This window comes from Microcaecilia unicolor, unplaced genomic scaffold, assembly GCF_901765095.1.
Source record: "Microcaecilia unicolor unplaced genomic scaffold, aMicUni1.1, whole genome shotgun sequence".
NCBI classification, from domain to species: Eukaryota; Metazoa; Chordata; class Amphibia; order Gymnophiona; family Siphonopidae; genus Microcaecilia; species Microcaecilia unicolor.
The window spans coordinates 1-20988 of NW_021963277.1; the positions used below are offsets into that span (position 1 = coordinate 1).

A 20988-nucleotide genomic window follows, 5' to 3' on the forward strand; every position below is an offset into this window, starting at 1 on the left:
CCACTCTACTAATTCCCTCCTGTTCCCAACTTTTAAAAGTTTTGTTATCCGAACCGGGGGGTAAACGACGGATTACCCCGTATAGAGAAGAGCTCGGTAGCAGTGGCGTAGGAAGGGGGGGGTGGGGCGGTCCGCCCCGGGTGCACGCCGCTGGGGGGGGGGGATGTCGGCTCCGCTGGTTCCCTGCTCCCTCTGCCCCGGAACAGGTTACTTCCTGTTCCGGGGCAGAGAGAGCAGGGAACCAGCGGAGCTGACGCAGCTCCCAGGGACGTGCACTTGGGGGCGGATCGGCCCTCTCGCCCGCCCCTCGCTTCCTAGTTCAATGTAAGAATGCGCTCCGGGGGGGGGGGGGGGGTGCGCGCCGAGGGGGGGTGCCGGGCTGCATCCGGGGGGGGGGTGCGCAGCGGTGACCTGCCCCGGGTGTCAGCTGCCCTCGCTACGGCACTGCTCGGTAGTCCACGGATCCCACAGATCCGTTTTACCAAATAACTCCAAGCCTCTTGGTTTTTTTTTGTTTTTAAATCTGTTTTTCAAAGTGTTCTGAGAGATTAGAGCAATGATCTGGGATCCTGAGTAATCCTGCTTCTTCTATTTGCAGTTGTATAACCTGGGACAAGGCACTTCAACAGATGCTTTAGGAATCCAATTAAAAAGCTTTTTTATCATCTTAAAAAAAAATCTGTTTCCCCCCGCTCTCCCACCAGAAACAAATATTAACCGGCACCAGCATGAGGTAGCAATGATCTGTATTTGTATTATTTCCCTATAGCTATTTTATGTAGTTACTCTTTGGCATCACATGGATTATCGGTCAGACTAAAACTTTCATGACTGTGACCGGATGAGGAACCCTTGAGGCGGCCGGCCACAGAGAAAAGTGAAAGTGAAAGTAATGCAGGGGGGGTGGGGGAGTCATGTGAAGTGAGCAGGAAGCCCAGAGAAAAGCCATTCGAAAACTGAAAGAGTGTGTGACTGCAGCACACCTTGGGCTACTGTCCTGGGTGAAATCATGAAGCGGGCTCAACTTTCGCTCTGGCTTTCCTTCTCCTCCTGCCCCTGTTGGGGCTGATAGATGGGGGTAAGTTGGGGTTCTTCTGTGGCTTTGGCTACTTTGCAGTTGGTTGTGGCTTCTGACTGGGAGATAGCGATGGGGAAGGGATGCACTGGAAAAGAAAGGAGCACTCTAGACAGCACCCCCCAAATATTGGAAAAATTCCTTGTATGGGTCCAGGGAGGGATTATTTCCATTGGACTTAGCACCCCCAATAATTTTGAAACGTTGGCTCCTTAGCGTTTGTGTGGGGTTGGATAGGCGCGAGATGATGGTACTTTTTTTTACAGAGAAGGGGAAACTCTACGGTCCGCAGCATTTCCCGGACCCAACTTTACTTTCTCTCTGCCCTGGGACAGCTGAGGGTAAATTGGACTCTTTCGAACTTTGACGTCCATTTCTGCTCGGTGTGACCCTGAACAAGATCCTCATTCTCTTGCACAGACACAGACTGTGTAATAGCTTTGAATTTGAAGCTGGGATCCTTCTGAGCACGTGACTTGCCGCCGTATACAGAACTATGGCGGACCTTAATGATCATATGAAGTTGACTATTGGTCGGAGACTCCGAGCTCAGCCTCCACGTCGGCTGGAGCAAACGCTGAGATCCTCCCTCCACCCCCACCCGGTCACATCCCAGCTGGGAAGCTTCCAAGCTTGATTCTCGGCGGCAGACGCTGCTTCCTCTCTCCTCTGGGCACACAGCCCAGTCCCTGCCCACCCAGACGCCGACCGTGAGTGGAGGCGTGGACTTTGGTCCTGGGGAGAACCGGGTTCCATTTCCACTGCAGGCACAGGCAGCTCCTCGTGACTCTGGGCAAGTCACTTAACCCTCCATTGCCCCATGTAAGCCACACTGAGCCTGCCATGAGTGGGAAAGCGCGGGGTACAAATGTAACAAAAATAAAATAGATACTATTGGAGATTCTACACGGAATGTTGCTATTCCACTAGCAACATTCCATGTAGAAGGCTGCGCAGGCTTCTGTTTCTGTGAGTCTGCGCGGCCACATTGGTGATCTGCAAGGGCCGACTTCTACATGGAATGTTGCTAGTGGAATAGCAACATTCCATGTAGAATCTCAAATAGTAGCAACAGTGGAGGAGTGGCCTAGTGGTTAGGGTGGTGGACTTTGGTCCGGGGGAACTGGGTTCGATTCCTACTGCAGGCACAGGCAGCTCCTTGTGACTACAACTACTACTACTATTTAGCATTTCTATAGCGCTACAAGGCATACGCAGCGCTGTACAAACATAGAAGAAAGACAGTCCCTGCTCAAAGAGCTTACAATCTAATAGACAAAAAATAAATAAAGTAAGCAAATCAAATCAATTAATGTGAACGGGAAGGAAGAGAGGAGGGTAGGTGGAGGCGAGTGGTTACAAGTGGTTACGAGTCAAAAGCAATGTTAAAGAGGTGGGTTTTCAGTCTAGATTTAAAGGTGGCCAAGAAGCCTGCGCAGCCTTCTACATGGAATGTTGCTAGTGGAATAGCAACATTCCGTGTAGAATCTCCAATAGTAGCAACAGAATCTCAATAGTAGCAACATTCCATGTAGAATCTCCAATAGTAGCAACAGAATCTCAATAGTAGCAACATTCCATGTAGACTCTGGGCAAGTCACTTAACCCTCCATTGCCCCAGGTACAAATAAGTACCTGTATATAATTGTAAGCCGCATGAGTGCCGTGGGAAAGCGCAGGGTACAAATGTAACAAAAATAATAATAAATTGGGACCCTGATGCATAAGTACTGCTCCCCCTCCTGGGTAATCAGATTCCCAGGCAGTGTTCTGCACGCTCCCCCCCCCCCCCCCCCCCCCCCGTAGAAGAGCTTTAGCAGCTCCAGTTGTGCCGAGCAGGGTGGGCTAGTCTGGATTTTACAACCCCACTACATGCTGGATCTTGTAGTTCCCGCTTTTATTTGTCTGGTTGGTTATCCTAAACATGAGACTCATTGAGCCAGCCCTGATTTTTTTAATGATCTTTTTCTAAGTCCCTGGGATTTTGGCCGCAGTCTGGATTTTACCACCCCACTGCATGCTGGATCTTGTAGTTCCCGCTTTTCTTATTTGTCCATTTGGTCATCTGCAGTGGGCTGAAGGCTGCTTTAAATTGGTGCAGGTACACTGTTATTTATCATACTGGGGAGACATCTCTGTTCATGCAAGGGATGGACTAAATCGAGTCACTTACTGGCTTCACGGGTTGGAAGCAGGGTTAGTAACTGGCTTCCTGTCATGAGGAGCAGACTTCTCCCAGAGATGCCAAGTTACCCAGTTCCAGGCTGGAGATTTAGGGACAGTCATGGACTTTTGACCACTCAATCCTGGTGCGTTATAGGACTTGCCGCACTGATTTCAATGAGCAGGATGAGGCGCTATAAATCCCGCCAGCCAAGGTATGTGCTTTTGCAGCAGGTCAAACTGTGTGTGCCTCCCTCCACCTTGGGCTCTGGACCCCACAAATGGACTACAGAGAGGGGATGGAAGATGAGAGTACTTATTTTATTCAGACTTGATATACCACAAAATAGATCCAAACAGGCAACTACGCAGTTAACAGAAAAAAAAAAATTATTAATAGTACAAAGCAGATGAAGGTGTTAGCCAAAGTAAGAGGGGAGGCATTAGGAGGGATGGGGGGCTCAAAGGCCAGGGAGAAAAGGTGCGTCATAAGAAGGACTTTAAATGAAAGACAGGGGGTAGACCGGAGTAGGGGGAAGAAGAGAATTTCAAAGCTTCGAGCCCAAGTAGCTAAAAGCTGTGTCACAAGTGATCATCAGGTGAAGAGCGATAGGGGAGGGGATACATAAAAGATGATCAGAGGCAGAGCGCAGAAGTCTCGCTTAGTCTGTCATCTGCATTGTTAACATCAAAGTGCCTTTGGCAGGTTGCATGCTAAAAGACAGGAAGCAGACCTTGCTGAAGAAATGCGGTCTTTAATAATGCTCCCAGGATTCACAGATGTCCGACATGGCCACGTTTTGCCTAGGCTGCATCAGGGGCATAAAAAAACTGTGACAAACACATAAAAATAAATCAGTAAAAGGTTCAACCAATCACATATAAATACATAAATGAACAAAGCATGTGTTCATCTATGTAAAAGCTTACTCGGTGCTAAATGAAAGTTAAAATAAAAGTTTAATATAGTACCGTAACATCACTTCTTAACATAGTGCGCCTGCACTAAAAATGTGAATATTAAAAGTGACACAGTAACTGGATAGATAGTGGCTTACCCAGTTCGTGCAAACCTAAATACTACACCAACCTAGGTCACTGTAAGGAAATGATAGGATCTCTTTCAGCCAAACATCTAAACCCAAAATCTGGTCAGATTCAAGACTGTGGTAAAGAGCAAGTAAAAATACCGCTGAAATGGTTTACTCACATGTGTGTCTTCCTGGGTCCCTCTGAAACAGTAAAAACAAACTTGCTGTGATAGCCTATCTTTAATACTGGAGTGGCCTAGTGGTTAGGGTGGTGGACTTTGGTCCTGGGGAACTGAGGAACTGAGTTCGATTCCCGGCACAGGCAGCTCCTTGTGACTCTGGGCAAGTCACTTAACCCTCTATTGCCCGCCGCATTGAGCCTGCCATGAGTGGGAAAGCGCAGGGTACAAATGTAATAAAAATTTTAAAAAAATGTGAATGTGCAAGAGTGCAGTGAATGGAGGAGTAGCCTAGTGGTTAATGCAGCGGACTTTGATCCTGGGGAACTGGGTTCAATTCCCACTTCAGTGCCTTGTGACCTTGAACAAGTCACTTAACCCTTCCATTGCCCCAGGTACCAAAAACCTACATTGTGAGCCCTCTAGGGATAGAGAAAGTACCTGCTTATAATGTGTACAGTGCTGTGTAGGTCTAGTAGCCCTATAGAAATTAGTAGTAAAGGTAAAATAAAAACATAGACCCAGGAAGACACAGGTGAGTAAACCATTTCAGCAGTATTTTTACTTGCTCTTTACCACAGTTGTCTGGAATCTGACATTAATTTATGATGATATTATGGATGCATTATGAACATGATAGCACCCCCCCCCCCCCCAGCTCAGAAAGGAATATCAAGAGTTAAGCATTAAATTGTGAAAATAAAATCAATTTGAAGATAGAGCAGGACAGATGCATTTAACTAGTTTTAGACTGACACATTTTTAAGTTGACAAACTTGCTGTAGTGATAAATGTCTGCCCAGATGCTAGGAAAAACCACTAAGCATACACAGAGGAACCAAAAGTAATGTACATTAGTAGCTTGCATATTTTGAGCAATCAGATGTATACTGAAAATATATATATACTTTTTGCTTACGAGTTTCTTGTTCCCAATATGGTAATAAGTTTTACCAAAATAGCTAGCTGCTGTTTTGACTTTTGCTCTCTAGAATGCTGATAAAGCTGAATGTACTCTCAACCAATAAGTATCTATTGTTCGTGTCTTGTGATGTATGATGTAACCTGCTGACATGTAACTCGTGACCTAATACTTTATGCCAAATAAGTTGTTACTGAACTTGATGGAAACTGAAATTGTGATGATAGGGAATCAAATGAATCCGTCACCCTTTGTTGGGTGCTTATCTGTAGCTGTACCTGTGAAGCAGCAAATGAAAAGTTTAGAATCCTGGATTCTCGGGGCATAGGAGCCAACTTTGTGGGTGCTTGAGCACCCCCAATACTGAGCAAATTGTTTATATCTATCCGGGGGGGGGGGGGGGTGTTATTTCCATTGGGCTCAGCACTCCCAATAATTTTGAAAAGTTGGCTCCTATGCTCTCAGGAGCAAGTAGGACAGGTTGTGAGATCAAGTTTCTCCAGCTTGCAAGTTGAAAACTATGCTAAGTACCTACAATTTTTGAATAGCGGTACAATGTATAATATTGATGAGATTGGATTTCCGTAATGCTCTGTATGTAGGAATGAATAAGTTGCGTAGTAGGAGAAAAAATGATGATGAGGAGGGGACAAAGTCCTCACGGTTCAGCATCAAACAAAAAAGTGAAGCGAAAATCAGGAGGATATCCAACATGCAAGGACCTTAATTGTAGCAATCGCATAATGGGACCCAACACGGCCGTGTTTCAGCACATGGGCCTGCCTCAGGGGTCAACAAGCCTGTCTGGCTGATGTTGGTAAAAAGGAAACTTGAATCCGAAGGTTTTCCTGTCCTTTGCTGTGCAGATCATTGTGCCTTCCAAGTTAGAAACAAACGTTACTGCTCTGCCATGCAAAAATCTCTCCGGAAAACTAGTGACATAATACATGCAAAAAAAAAAAACAAAAACCCAAACTAAACAAAGCTTCGGATTCAAGTTTCCTGTTTACCAACATCAGCCAAAACAGGCTTGTTGACCCCTGAGGCAGGCCCGTGTGCCGAAACACGGCCGTGTCTGGCCTCATTGCTATAATAAAGGTCCTTGCATGTTGGATATCCTGGTTTTCGCCTCACTTTTTTGTTTGATAAGTTGCATAGTAGAGCATTACAAGTGATCCAAAATTCAGCAGCCAGAATAGTTTATGGGGGTAGTAGGTTTAAGGTTTTGACATTGATTTACCAAAGTTTGTATCAATCTGCCTCATGGTATTTGAAACAAGTAATACAACTGTACAGACCATTGTGTCAATTAAGATCTGAGAATGGCAGATGTCTTTTTGTACCAGTTTTGAATAAAATTCACTGTGCATAGACAACAAAATGTGTCTTTTCTGTAGTAGGTCCTTTATTAATCATTTTTGTTCTAGTTTTCAACAGTTTAAGAAAATATGGAAGAGACACTTGCTCCTGCAGGCTTTCCTTAGTATTTAATTGCCTGAGTTTAGCAAGATGCAGGTTTCTTTTTCAGACTTTCTTCGTTAGTTGATGCTTTTGTCTGATTTTAAAATATTTTGTATGTTTTTATTGTAAGCCGCTTAGTGTTAGGTGGGATACAAGTTGTGTTTTCAGGGTGGATTTGAACTTGACTATGGAAGGTTTCATATCATGGATCACAATAGTACCCAGTATGCTGTTTCCAACAATGGCCAATCCAGGTCACAAGTACCTGGCGGAAACCTAAATAGTAGCAACATTCCATTCTACTGATCCTGGAGATAAGTAGTGGCTTTCCCCATGTTTACCTTAATAGCAGATTGTGGACTTTTCCTCCAGGAACTTGTCCAGACTTTTTTTTTAAAGAGCCAGATACGCTAACCGCTGTTACCACATCCTCCAGCAATGAGTTCCAGAGCTTAAATATTCATTGAGTGAAAGAAATATTTTCTCCTATTCATTTTAAAAGTGTAACTTTATCGAGTGTCTCCTAGTCTTTGTCGTTTTTGAAAGATTAAACAATCGATTAACGTTTGTCTGTTCTACTTCACTCGGGATCGTGTAGACCTCTATCGTATTCCCCCTCGGTTCTCTCTTTACCAAGCTAAAGGTTTTTATCATTCTCGCTAAGTAATCGGGTTGTGATTTTTATTTTATTTAATTTTTTATATTGTCAGGCAGGAATTTCCAAATGCTAAAGAGAAAAGTCCTGCAGTACCGGGAAGTCCAGGCTATGAAGGACTTTTATGTCCAGAGGAAGATGCACTGGGGGGAGGCTGCAGTGGGCTGGAATCGTCCCACTGAGAGTTATATCAGACAACCTCTGGATCATTTTAATCGTCAGAACAACGCCACATACAATCAGGTGAGATACCCTGCTCCTGCAACTCCCAGTGCCACCTTACTCTTACTGCAATCCTGTGGTTCCCAGTGTCAACCTGTCCTTACCCTGTTCCTGAAGTACCCAGCATGCCTCTTTTCTTAACCTGCACCTGTAGCACCCATTGAGACTGTTCTTACCTTACTCCTGGTGGGAACCAGTTCACACACAGTACGCCTTTCTGAAGCACCAGTTGCCTGTCCTTTTCTAAGGAAGGAAATAAGGACCCCATCCTGTACCCCACTGTTTTTAAGTCATCCCTGGAGTCTGGAGTACCCCCTAGCCTGTCTGGTTATGCACTGCCTCCTGAAAACCAGACTAACTGGGGGGAGGGGAGGAGCTTAAAAATTACTGTTGTACTCGAAGCTGCTCTCTTTTGCCTCCACAGAGGTACTGGGTTAATGAAGAGCACTGGAAGCATCCCCAGGGCCCTGTCTTCCTATATATTGGTGGAGAGAGTTCTTTGTCTGAGTTTTCCGTCCGGGCAGGTAAGTGAGATTACCAGTCTACGGCAGCCACAGCGAGTTGATTCTGCTAGGAGGAGACGCTGGCTTAATGATCAAATGAGGCCTGAAGAAAGATTGTCAGGATAGCGCACTATGAAAAAAAATATCTCTGCGGCTTAATGTTAGACATGAGAGGCAGGAATGGCAGTATTACAAGCAGCACACTAACCCTTCTGTTTACTAAGCTGTGCTAGCGGCTGATGTATGGCAATGCCAACACATCCCATTCAGAGTCCATCTTCCCGAGTCCATCTTAATAATAGCATATGGACTTTTCTTTTATGAGCATGTCCAACCCTTTTTTTTGAACCCTGCTAAGCTAACCACTTTTTACCACATTCTCTAGCAACAAATTTCAGAGTTTAATTACACACTGAGTGAAGAAATATTTTCTCTGATAGTAGCTTCATTGCGTTCCCCCTTGTCCTTGTATTTTTTTGAAAGAGTGCACTAACGATTCACGTCTACCTGTTCACTTTACTCAGTATTTTATAGACCTCTATCATATCTCCCCTCAGCTACCTCTTCTCCAGGGCACACACACAAGGTGGCTGCTCTGTTATAACTCTGCCTCATTAGAGGAGTCCGTGTTACTTAAGACTGGCTGATCCAGGCCTGGATTTTTCCTGTTGCATGCGGGGAAGGGAGCTGTGATTGAGCTACTGAGCATGTTGCCCTGTTTCAGGGGAACACGTGGAACTGGCACAAAGCCATGGTGCGCTGCTGGTGGCACTGGAACATCGTTACTATGGGAACAGCATCAACAAGGACGGGCTCACAAATGAGGGGATCCGCTTCCTTTCCAGCCAGCAAGCGTGAGTACAGGGGCTCAGCCTGATGGTACCAGGGCACAGACAGTCGGAGTATAAGGACCTTGCAATGTGAGGTTACCAGGACCCGGTTATCAAGGGTATAGGACTGTGGGATCACTGGGGCTCTGGCATTGAGGCTGCAGGACGGGATTTAGAAACCTTTAAAAATCTGACTGGCTAGAGCTGCCGCCTCTTGTGTTGGAGCACTGGTGGTGGGTGGAACGGAAGGGGAATGAGTGCTTAAGGTTGTTGGGGTGAGGGAGGAAATGTACAGTTTTATTGAACGTAATATACTGCATTACATACATTTTATATCAAAATGGTTTATAATAAAACTAGTAAAAAAGGCCCGTTTCTGGAACGAATGAAACGGGCGCTAGCAAGGTTTTCCTGGGAGTGTGTATGTTTGAGAGAGAGAGAGAGCCAGAGTGAATGTGCGGGTGTGTGACAGAGTGAGACTGTCTGTGTGACAGTGTGTGTGTGAGAATGAGAGTGTGTGACAGGGCCCCCTCCACTGTTCCTAATGCCCCTCACCCCGTTCCCTCCCCTCCTTTTCCTCCTCCTTCCCACACTTTGGGTTCCTTAAGGCTTTCAAAAGTCTATGTACCCCCGTGGCCCTAACGCCCAGTATCCGGATACCCCACTGCTTTCCTCACCCCTCCCCCAAGATATAATACTTTCACGTCCTTCATTTTTTTTTTAAGTGTCCTATCTACCCTGTGTACAAATGCCCGGCATTCAGATTGTGTTCCTCTCGTAAATTTTCATTTATTTCATTCATTCATTCAGAACTCCACCCCCCCCCCCCCCCCCCCCCCCGAACACTTTTGGTTCCTTCAGTCTTTTAAAACTGTCCTATGTACCCTGTATGCTAATGACCAGCATTGAGATTCTTTTCCTGTCCCAAATTTGCATGTCTTTCAGTCATTCACAACTGCCCCCCCCCTTCTCCAGTTTAACACTTTCATTTCCTTCAGTCTTTTAAAACTCTACCCTGTGTCCTAATGGCCAGCATTCAGATTGTTTTCCTTTCCCAAATGTTCATGTCTTTCAGTGGTTGAGAACTCCCCCCTCCCCCCATTTAACACTTTCGGTTCCTTCAGTCTTTTAAAACTCTCCTATCAACCCTGTGTCCTAATGGCCAGCACTCAGATTGTTTTGCTTTGCCAAATTGTCTGTCACTGAGGTCAGTGCTTGCCTGCCTAGCAGACCACTTCCGGCAGGCACGGTCCCAAGCACATCCTGTTGGAGGTGAGAATTATTATATAGGATACAACTAAATAAAAAAAAAAATAAAAAAATTGAACTATAATGGTTATAGGAAAGCTCACAACACTCCAGAGCACTCAAAGAAAAATCATAGGTAATAACAACAACTTCTCCCAAACCAATCGCCCGAAAACACATTAGCAAACAAATATGCTTTTAACGGATATTTAAACCATTGAGGGCTTCGCTCTGCCTTTAAGGCTATAGGAATCCTATTCCAAAAATCAGGGGCAGCTACAAAAAAGGCCCATTTACGCATAACTGAGCTTCTTTAACCCCCGGTACTACTAAAAGAAAAGACTCCCCAGAATGTAACTTCCTGCTTGGGACATAGGTTTGGATTGATGACGCAATTGGTAATGGGGAATGTACATAATAAGCCTTATGGGTCAAAACTAACATTTTAAATTGAACTCTGTAATATATGGGCAACCAATGATATTGAACATAAAGTGGAGTAACATGCTCCTGAGAGACTGTAGCAAATTCAAGGGTTCGGATATTGCTTTAAAGATTGTTTATTCACACATCAATAGGCACCCACATATTACATAACACTCTTATGCAGTATACATACATCACCACAGGATTGTAGCCTTCATCTGAGCTGCAACATCAATCGGGGAAGCACCGATGACCGCCCAGAGATCTGCGGGAAAAATTCCAGCACTAGCGAGGCGTCCCTCAACCAGGTACAGAGCTCACAAACAAGTGTGCCTAGAACAGAACAATGAGTGGCCAATCTGCATTCCTCTCTCCCAGGCACCCTCTGATGAAAACACCAGCCTTTGGACTTGTTTCTCAGCACAGTCCTGTAGTGAGTTACCCACCGCAACGGAGCGTTGTGGTAGCAACCTGTCAAACAAATATTCTGGTAGCAACAGGTCAAAACAAACATTCTGCATGTCAGAAAACAAACATTCTGGGTCAGCATAAGTATATCCAGGGGCGTATCTGCGTGGGGCCACAGGGGCCTGGGCCCCCGCAGATTTCGCCCTGGCCCCCCTCCCCGCCGTCAACCCTCCCCCGCTGCTTACTTTTGCTGGCGGGGGGCCCCAACCCCCGCCAGCCAAGGTCCGACCCGCAATCTCCATATTTCGTCTTCCGAAGTTCCTCCGTGGCCATGTGCTTCAAGGAAGTAACGCTGCAGTGCTGATTGGTTGAATCCAGTTCGGCGTCTGACGTGCTGCGACCAATCAGCACTGCAGCGTTACTTCCTTGAAGCACATGGCCACGGAGGAACTTCGGAAGACGAAATATGGAGATTGCGGGTCGGACCTCGGCTGGCGGGGGTTGGGGCCCCCCGCCAGCAAAAGTAAGCAGCGGGGGAGGGTTGACGGCGGGGAGGGGGTGGAGAGAGGCGGCGGCGGGGGGGGGGGGGGGGGGGAGGCAAAAATATGCCCCCCCTCTCTGGCTCTGGCCCCCCCTACCGCCAGATTCCAGATACGCCCCTGATCATATCATAAATATTCTGGGTCAGCATCCGTATCATATCATAAGTATTATACTCCAACACAGAGGCCACTCTCCCTATCACCCGAATAGCCACATTTTGCAATGTCTGAAGCTTCTTCAGATGGTATTGAGGTAACCCAACTAAAACTGCATTGTGATATAAACAGAGCATAAAGCAAACAAGGAAAAACCCTCTCATCCACATATCCTTTTATAGCCTATAATTTGTGCAATGTCCTAAAACCTCGACCCACCAATCTGTCTATCTGTCCTGAAAAAAATCCAATCAATAATCCAGCCACACCCCCAAATATTTAACTATTGGTAGAGTGTCCACATTCAACTGTACAGAAGTACCCAGTCTCTCTCGCCCACTTGTTATCCAGCAGGCTACCGTCGTCTTCACATTCAGAATCATCTTATTTACTTTTTAACCAATGGCAAATTTCCTGCCAACAATCTTTAACAGGAATTAAATCAACAGCTCCCTGTGAGGCCTGTACAACCAACAAAATATCATCAGCGTAAACATATGAACTTACTCCACAACGATCAATCAAATCCACCAGGGTCCAAATAAAAATATTTAAAAGAATTGGAGATGACTTTGACCCCTGGGGTACCCCGCAAGTAAAAGCATGGGGAAAAGAGCAATTGGAATTGATTGTTGCAGGAGAAAAGACATTCATATAAAAAATTCTGAAGCCAAGCCAGAACCAGTGCATCTAACCCAATCGCCTGTAACCAAGTCAACAACAGAGAATGGTCAATAACATCAAAAACTGATGCTAAATCCAATGACGGTACTAAAACTAAATCCCCTAAATACAAAATACCTTGCACTTCACTTAACAAAGTGACTAAATTAGATTTGGTACTACACCCTTTGCGGAATGCTGCCTGTCTCGGACGCAATAAGGCATGCTCTTCCATATAATCAGTCACCACTACTTTTTCCAATAATTTCATCAATAATCCCAAGGTTGTAATTGGTCTATAATGTTCTACTTTCAAGGGACCCAAAGATTTATTCTTCAATATAAGGTGAACTACAGCATGCTTCCATTCTCGGGGTAGAATACTCTCAGTCAAACTTTGATCAAACATAGCCAACAACAATGGTAACAGCCCTTGACGATCACAAAGTAACCAGCAATACAATACTGGATTTCCTTTATGGACCTACCCAATACATTTTTTCAAATAATCCAAGGTTAATGGAGCAAAGATAGATCAACCAACATTGTCTGGAACCCCCAAAACACAATCGGATGACCCCCCCCCCCCCATACACACACACACTGGACCATCATTCTATCCTGAGGCACTCAGTGTTCCTCTTAAAGTAGTCACCTTACTCACAAAAAATGAGACCAGATTTTCTACAGAAGGAGTAGGAACCTGGCCCTCACTTAACTCCTGCACGATAGCATACACCTTACGTGGAGGACCCATGTCCTGAACTATAAGCTCACTAAAATATGCCTTTTTTGCCTTCTGCACTGCCATATTATATTGATTCTGAAACAACTTACAATGGATTTTTAACTCCGATGTGCCTTTCTTCCTCCACAACCGCTCAGTGTCTCACCTGCTGCTTCAAAAGATGCAAACCTGAATGGTACCAGGCTCCATGCCTATCCCTGCATACCCTAACCGCCCGATAAGGGGCCAAGTCATTCAACACTCCAGTCAATACTTCCTGTTTTTTGTTCTAAAGTCAATTCTCCAAAATCCGCGGGGAAAGGTTTGAAAAAGGAGAGGCATGGAGTCTAACTCCAACCCCCCCCCCCCCCCCCAACATCAAGAAAACACTTCCTCCTTAGACTGATCAACTACAATTCCTTTATTGATCCATACAGAGCTAACCAATAACTTATGATCTGTCCATGATAAGTCCTGAATTACCACCCTTTGAATAGTCAAAATGGAAAATAATTGAGCGAAAATCAGTTACCCAATATATACCCTTCTTCATGGATAGCAGTATGCACCCATTGGATCAAGTTATGGTTCTGATAAAAAGAACCAAACTCCTGCACCCTATAACCAGTAAGATCGTCCAAATGAAGATTAAAGTCTCCTAAAAGCAAAACATCCGCGTAAGCTATCACCAATTCAGTTTGACCCAGCGTTTTGAAGAATCCAAAGCCACATGAACCTTGCAGGTCCTTCGACTCGCACCAACAATATTTCAGTATAAGAAAACCTACAGGTCTATAACTACACTAATGACCAGTTACTACAATCGCCAACCTCCATCCCCTTCTATTCTCTTGACCCGTAGTACCAAAGAAAAAGATGCAGGGAGAGCCTGAACTAAATAAAATTCCTAACCCCCCCCCCCCCCTTTCAGCCATATCTTAAGCGAGTTGTCTTCAATTACCACACCCAATGGTTCACCTTTCTTCTTCAGCGACCTAGAATCATATCTAATAATTTGCACCTCCAACATTCTACGTCTGGATTCCTGGGTTCGTAACATCCATTCCCACTCATTGCCCTGCCCTTGTGTCAAAACGTAATGACGTCAGAGGGCAGAACAATGAGGGGGAAAGGAACACTGGAGGCGAAATGATGTCAGGAGGAGAAAATCGCGGTACATGGAGGGGAGGGAGGGAGGAAGAGAAGGGGAGGGCAGGGCAGAGGAGAATTGATGGAAAGGGATGGGATGGGAGGACAGTCATAGGCGCCCCATATAAGAGGCTAAGCCTCTCCAGCCCAACCGTGACACAGTGGGCTCGCCTCCAGCTTCTCACTTCCCTCACACAGTGTCCCACTTTCTGCGATGATGCATTTTCTGTTTCCGCGAGGATGGGACACTGTGTGAGGGAAGGGAGAAGCTGTGTTGTCCTCTTCATTGGCACGCTGCGCCTGAAAGTAAAAGGGTTAAACGCGCGGGGGGAAGGAACGGAGAGGAGGGCTGTCATGGAACTGAGGGAGGGCAGGGAGAATTGCTGGACATGGATGGGAGGGGGAGAAGAGATGGCTGGAATTGGAGAGGAGGGCAGGGGGAGAAGAGATGGCTGGACTGGAGAGGAGGGCAGAGGGAGAAGAGATGGCTGGATTGGAGGAGGGCAGGGGGAGAAGAGATCGCAGGAGGGGAGGGCAGGGGGAGAGAAGAGATTGCTGGCGGGGAGAGCAGGGGAAAGAGGAGAATTGCTGGACATGGATGGATGGAGGGGGCAGGGGAGAGAGCAAATTTGCTGGATATGGATGGATGGAGGAGAGGGCAGGGGAGAGAGGAGAATTGCTGGACATGGATGGATGAATGGGGGCAGGGGAGAGAGGAAATTTGCTGGATATGGGTGGATGAATGGGGGCAGGGGAGAATGGAGCGATGCTGGACATGGATGGATTGAGGGGAGGGGAGGGAAGAGAGGAGAAATGCTGGACATGGATGGAGTCTGCGTACTCTTTATCTTTTAAAAAATACTATAAATAAAAATCACAAAAAAAGAAAGATTAAAACAAAAAAAAAACATAGATAAAACAATCTGTATCTCATACCCCTGGAGTATACTACTCATTATACACCCTTCCCATGACAGAACATTTCTCCTAACAGTTCCCTTAAAAACATAATTGCCATTACATGAGAACCTTGCTAGAGCCCGTTTAATTTGTGTGAGAAACGGGCCATTTTTACTAGTTTAATAATAAACAGTGGCAGAAAAACCCTTCACTTCCAATCTTTCCTAAATCACCCAAAGTTTCAGTACTCCCAAATGCTTATGCCCCCTAAAATAATCCTCCCTCCCTCCCTCCCTCGAGTAAGAACCGGAATAGAAACTGGTTGCATTAGTCTATTCATAATAGCTCTTTCCCCCCAAACCCACTACTCTATCCACACTCCACATAATACAACCAGCAATAAAATATCCCAGCAAAAAAAATAAAAATAAAAACCACCGTCTAACCTGCGTTAAGAATGATAACTGTCGCTCACACCCGGAGCAAGTCCAAGGAGCAAGACCAGCTCCTTGGGCACGTGCCCACGGTGTAAAGGCTGCAACCATTCTTTCTTTTATAGGAGACAACTTGTGGCGGTCACGTGACGGCTCTGCATCGTCACCAAGTCTAGAGTGTAGCCCTTCCAAGATCATTCAAGCACTCCAAATTCTAAGAAGAAAATACATACACATAGGTAACAGGCTTAGTAGGAAAGCAATATACACTAGTAAAACAAAAGAGAGGATAATGGGGACTTGCTATCTTGTTGGTAAAGGAGAGTGGGAGGGTGTATGCAGGGCCGCCGAGAGACTGGGCTGGGCCCGGGACAAGGTCAGCCCCGCCGCCCCCCCCCCCCCCTCCGTCCACCACCGGGCCAGGCCCCCTGAATTCAAATCATAGCGCCTCACCTCGACCTTGCTCCGTGTGAAAGAAACGCAGCAGCGGCAGTCTGCAGATCGCCTCCCTTCGGGCCTTCCCTCCCTGTGTCCCGCCCTCATCTGACATAACTTGCGCGAGGGCAGGACACAGGGAGGGAAGGCCCAAAGGGAGGCGATCTGCAGACTGCCGCTGCTGCGCTTCTTTCACACGGAGTGAGGTTGAGGTGAGGCGCTATGATTTGAATTCAAGGGGGCCCAGCCCAGTGGTGGGGGGCAGGTGCAGGGGACTGCGGCACCGGCCTGGGGAATTTTGTCCCCCCTGCCCCCCCCTCTCGGCAGCCCTGGGTGTATGGCGCAATCCTATCACTAGGTGCTGCATTTCGTTGGGGGAGGGTGAGTGGTTGGCCGGGTGCTACAGTCTGTCTGGATGCGGGTGGTTGGGAGAGAGGTTGCAGCTGCTCTCACTAGTGGGATGGGGGAGAAAGGGGGAAGTGGGAAGAGTACAGTGATCCTTGTACCAGTACTGCATAAGACATATTTGTGGCAAATACCCCTTCTGTCCCCCTTAGATTGGCAGACCTGGCATCCTTCCACCGCTTCATATCTGAAAAGTACAGCCTAACCCGAAACAACACCTGGATCTGCTTCGGGGGCTCCTATCCTGGCTCTCTCTCGGCCTGGTTCCGACTGAAGGTGAGAGCCCTGGGAAGTAAAAAGATGAAGGGCTCTTCACAGGAGAGGTAGCACCTCATTCCCTCCTGGGTTTAAAGACTGTGGTGCTTAAGAGGATAGGGGTGATCGGGCGATACGGATTTTTGAACATATCCATCTCTTCTTCCTATACCTGCCACCCTTTTTCTACTCTCCTCTCTGCTGTCTTCCCTGACTCCCTATTCTTTCGTTCACTCCTCTCTCTTCCTGCATTTGCTCCTCTCCCATATTCTTCCCTGACTCCCTGTTCTCTTTCTTCTTTCGTTTGCTCTTCTCTTTCCCTGACTGTCTTCTTTCTTCCCTCATTTGCTCCTCTCCCCTATCCTTCCCCGACTCCTTGTCCTCTCTTCCCTCATTTGCTCCTCTCCCCTATCCTTCCCTGACTCCTTGTCCTCTCTTCCCTCATTTCCTGCTCTCTCCTATCCTTCCCTGACTCCCTGCCTTTTTTCGTTCCAGTTTCCGCACCTCGTTTTTGCTGCAGTGGCCTCATCAGCCCCAGTGAGAGCCGAGCTTGACTTTGTGGGCTACAATAAGGTAACATGCATGCTAGTTATGTCCAATGTTCTCTCTAATTTTTGCTGCCCATGTGCTTATAAAAAAAACATTTTGTGTGCACATTTTAAGCCTCAATTCAGCGTACAGTATAACCTATGTTCACAATAAAAAAAGCCTGCAAAAACATTGTGTGCACAGTTGATAGGCATGTAAGCTCCCTTTCCAACCCATGTGCACAGAGGGAGCACTAGTTGTGTTCTAGTACCTCTGTCATGCCTGTGAGTTGGGACTTTTAGCTCAGCTGAGCTGTCATTTATAACTTGGGTAATTATTTATAGACTATTCCTTGGAATGCAGTGGTTAGAGCAGTGGGCTTTGATCCTGGCAACCTGGGTTTGATTCCTACTGTAGCTCCTTGTGACCTTGGGCAAGTCACTTAACCAGGGCCGCCGAGAGGGGGGGATGGGGGGGACAAAATTCCCCGGGCCTGGGCCTCCAAGAGGGGGCCCGGTGCCGGGGTCAGGCTGCCGGCGCTACAGTTCCCGGTCTCACCTGCCTGCCCTCGGCTCCGTCCACCACCGGGCCCCCTGCATTAAAGTCGGCAGCGCCTCAGCTCTGTTGGGAAGGCAGATCGCCTCCCTTCAGGCCTTCCCTCACTGTGTCCCGCCCTCGTCTGATGTAACTTCCGGTTTCCGCGAGGGCGGGACACAGGTAGGTCCCGAAGGGAGGCGATCTGCCTTTTCAAACAGAGCTGAGGCGCTGCCGATCTTAATGCAGGGGGCCCGGTGGCGGTCAGAGCCGAAGGCAGGCAGGTGAGACCGGGGACTGCAGTGCCGGGGGGGTGGGGGGGCAGCCTTTCCCCGGGCCCGGCTTAGCCTCTCGGCGGCCCTGCACTTAACCCTCCATTGCCCCAGGTACAAAAGCTTAGATTGTGAGCCCTCTAGGGACAGAGAAAGTACCTGCATATAATGTGTACAGCACTGCATATGTCTAGTAGCACTACAGAAATGATTATTATTAGTAGTAGATTAACTGTCAGCCTAATTCATCAAGATGTGGGAGAAAAGCCTTAATGGACCAGGCCATTCTAGCACAATTTTCAGAAATATTTACTTGGGTAAATATCTATTTCAGGAGTATCCCAAGCTGGAAACAGGCACTGTGCAGCATGCCCCTAAGCCCTTTCTCCTTACTCACTGTGTCATAGTGTGTAACTGCCAAGCAAAGGAAGCTTCAGCCTCTCTTAAAACACACACGCGCGCGACAATCTTATGAGTGAGATTGTACCTGGTACCTTCTCTCTCTCTCTCTGTGTAAAATCATCTAATAATATAGAATAGAGAGGCTCCTTTTACCCGAAAGAACACAGAATCGGTTCCTTCGGAGAGGCTGGTGCTAGTGCAAACAGCAATTCTTTTGAAGCAGCTCCTGATGAAGCGTCCAGTGAAACGGGCAGCTCCGTTGAGCAGACAAGAACAGCATCAAAGATAAGTGTTGAGAAACGTTTGCACCGCATTTGTATTGCATTGAAAACCTCTTGGACTGAACAAATAGGTATTTTTGTGGGCATTGTACCTGAATTGAGTCATTGTGCTCAATACTATCGGGAATGTAAAAAAATAAGAAGAAAAAAAAGTCTCACCTTTAAACTAAACGAGGGGAGGTTTTTTAGACAAAGGATGTTGTGAGACTATTTCGCATTAATTATCATAAACTGATTTAGTCACTGAAGTCTTTTCCTTCTCCCATGTGGTGAGTCAACGTGAGTGGATAAGAGTGTATTTGAATTTCATGCAGTGTGTTTTTTCTAGCAAAAAAGGTGTCAGTACTCAAATGCTAGGTCACCCTTCAGGGGTGGGGTGATCACTGAGGGACCCATCCCACAATAACCAGGACCCTGCAACTAGTCACACAGAATCTATGACAAGGCAGAATTGGTGTGTAGAGCCTGAGCTCTTTCATTAAAACTTGGGGGTCCATGGGTCAGTTTTAGCAGACAATGGAAAAGGTGCCGGTACTCAGTACCCCCAAGTACCCCCTCAAAAAAGCCCTGATTTCAAGTAAGAAGATTGGCTTTTAAGCGTTAGGATTCCTTTTGAAAATTTGCTTCTGTGGGCATAGGCTAAAGTCACCCCAGTGTGCTACAGACAACTGAGCTTTTCCAATCCCCCCTCCCCCCTCCTCCCACTTAACACGTTTGAATAATAATCAGATATACAAAAAAGGGATGGAAGAGTCTAGGTTAAAGGCAGAGTTAGAGCTATGATTAGTGTCTCATCAGGATGAAGGATTAAGGTTAGAGATTAAATTTAGTGTTTATTTTATTTATTAGGATTTATTTACTGCCTTTTTGAAGGAATTCACTCAAGGCGACGTACAGTAAGAATTGATCAAGCGTGAGCAATACGCAATTACAGCAGTCAAAATATTCAAATAACAATACAAAGTATGGCATAGTATACTACTTACAATGTCAACACAATATGTAATAGAACATTATAATTGATAGTGAAGGGTAAAGCAAAGATGAAACATATAGATAGGTAAGAGAGTAAGAAGAGTTAAAAAGTAGGTGACTGATTTAGAGAAAGTTGCACATAAGGTCAGAGAAATGGTTAAATATTATCTCAGCTAGGGTAGGAGTTGATAAACATGGCCTGCTGCAGTATGTGCAGCCCACGTCACTCCTTGTGTGTGTGAGTGAGACTAAGAAGTTAGTTACTTCTTCCATTAAAGGCCTGGTTGAAGAGCCAAGCTTTCACCTGCTTCCTGAAATAGAGATAGTCTAGGGTTAAGCTCGATTTAGGACTGGGTCACAGTCAAAAGTTAGAATGCAGGTTTGAATCATATTAGGAGTTAATCATAAAGCAAGCCTACCCTAATCTTAAGATTAGGAGTTAAGATTCACATTGAGGAGGAGGTTAATGTTACATTAATTAGGGTTTAGGATACAGCTGAGTAGGGTTTGGGATAGAGTCGGATTTGCCTAGAGTTGGAGGTTAAGGTCAGGGTTATTTGGTAGCTTTGAAATGCAAACAGAGTGTCCTCTTTTCTCTAAGTGGTGACAGTTTATCATTGTGGGATTCAGATATGGTCTGTTTAGAAAGGGAAATGGGACTTGATATACTGCCTTTCTGTGGTTTTTGCAACTACATTCAAAGTGGTTTATGTAGTATATACAGGCACTTATTTTGTACCTGGGGCAATGGAGGATTAAGTGACTTGCCCAAAGTCACAAGGAGCTGCATTGGGAATTGAACCCAGTTCCCCAGGCTCAAGGACTGCTGCATCAACCACTAGGCATTAGATTTTGGTGTTGGTAGCAAGACTTGGACTATAGTTAGAGTTAGCGGTAGACTTAGAAATATCAGAAAGGTGTGAACTACAAAAATGTTTTTTTTTTTTTTTTTTAATTCTTCCAGGTGGTGGCAGAGAGTTTGTCTGATCCAGTAGTCGGTGGATCCCCCAAGGTAACTTCATTTTGGCTGTGAATTTGCCTTTTATTTCCTGTCCGAGCTGAAGAATCACCAAGGAGGAGAATCTGATATTAATCTAATTTAGGGGGCAATCTAGGGAAAATTCCTTTTGTTACAAGTACTGAGTCAGTTGTTGGAGAGAAACATTTCTATATAGATGTAGGATATACACCATAATGTAGACAAAAA

General features: G+C 46.0%; 1 protein-coding gene across 1 annotated transcript in view; it reads left to right on the top strand.

Annotated features, from left to right (window-relative positions):
• Positions 1 to 1015: 1015 nt before the first annotated feature.
• The window catches only part of LOC115459134 (thymus-specific serine protease-like), a gene marked incomplete at its 5' end in the record, with an annotated part of 43060 nt that continues 23087 nt past the window's right edge, over positions 1016 to 20988 (top strand). Inside the window, 7 exons of the mRNA XM_030189007.1 lie at positions 1016 to 1078; positions 7542 to 7729; positions 8133 to 8232; positions 8936 to 9065; positions 16687 to 16810; positions 17285 to 17362; positions 20746 to 20793. Of these exons, the coding sequence (XP_030044867.1) occupies positions 1016 to 1078; positions 7542 to 7729; positions 8133 to 8232; positions 8936 to 9065; positions 16687 to 16810; positions 17285 to 17362; positions 20746 to 20793 (731 nt within the window). The remainder of the gene's footprint in view (positions 1079 to 7541; positions 7730 to 8132; positions 8233 to 8935; positions 9066 to 16686; positions 16811 to 17284; positions 17363 to 20745; positions 20794 to 20988) is intronic.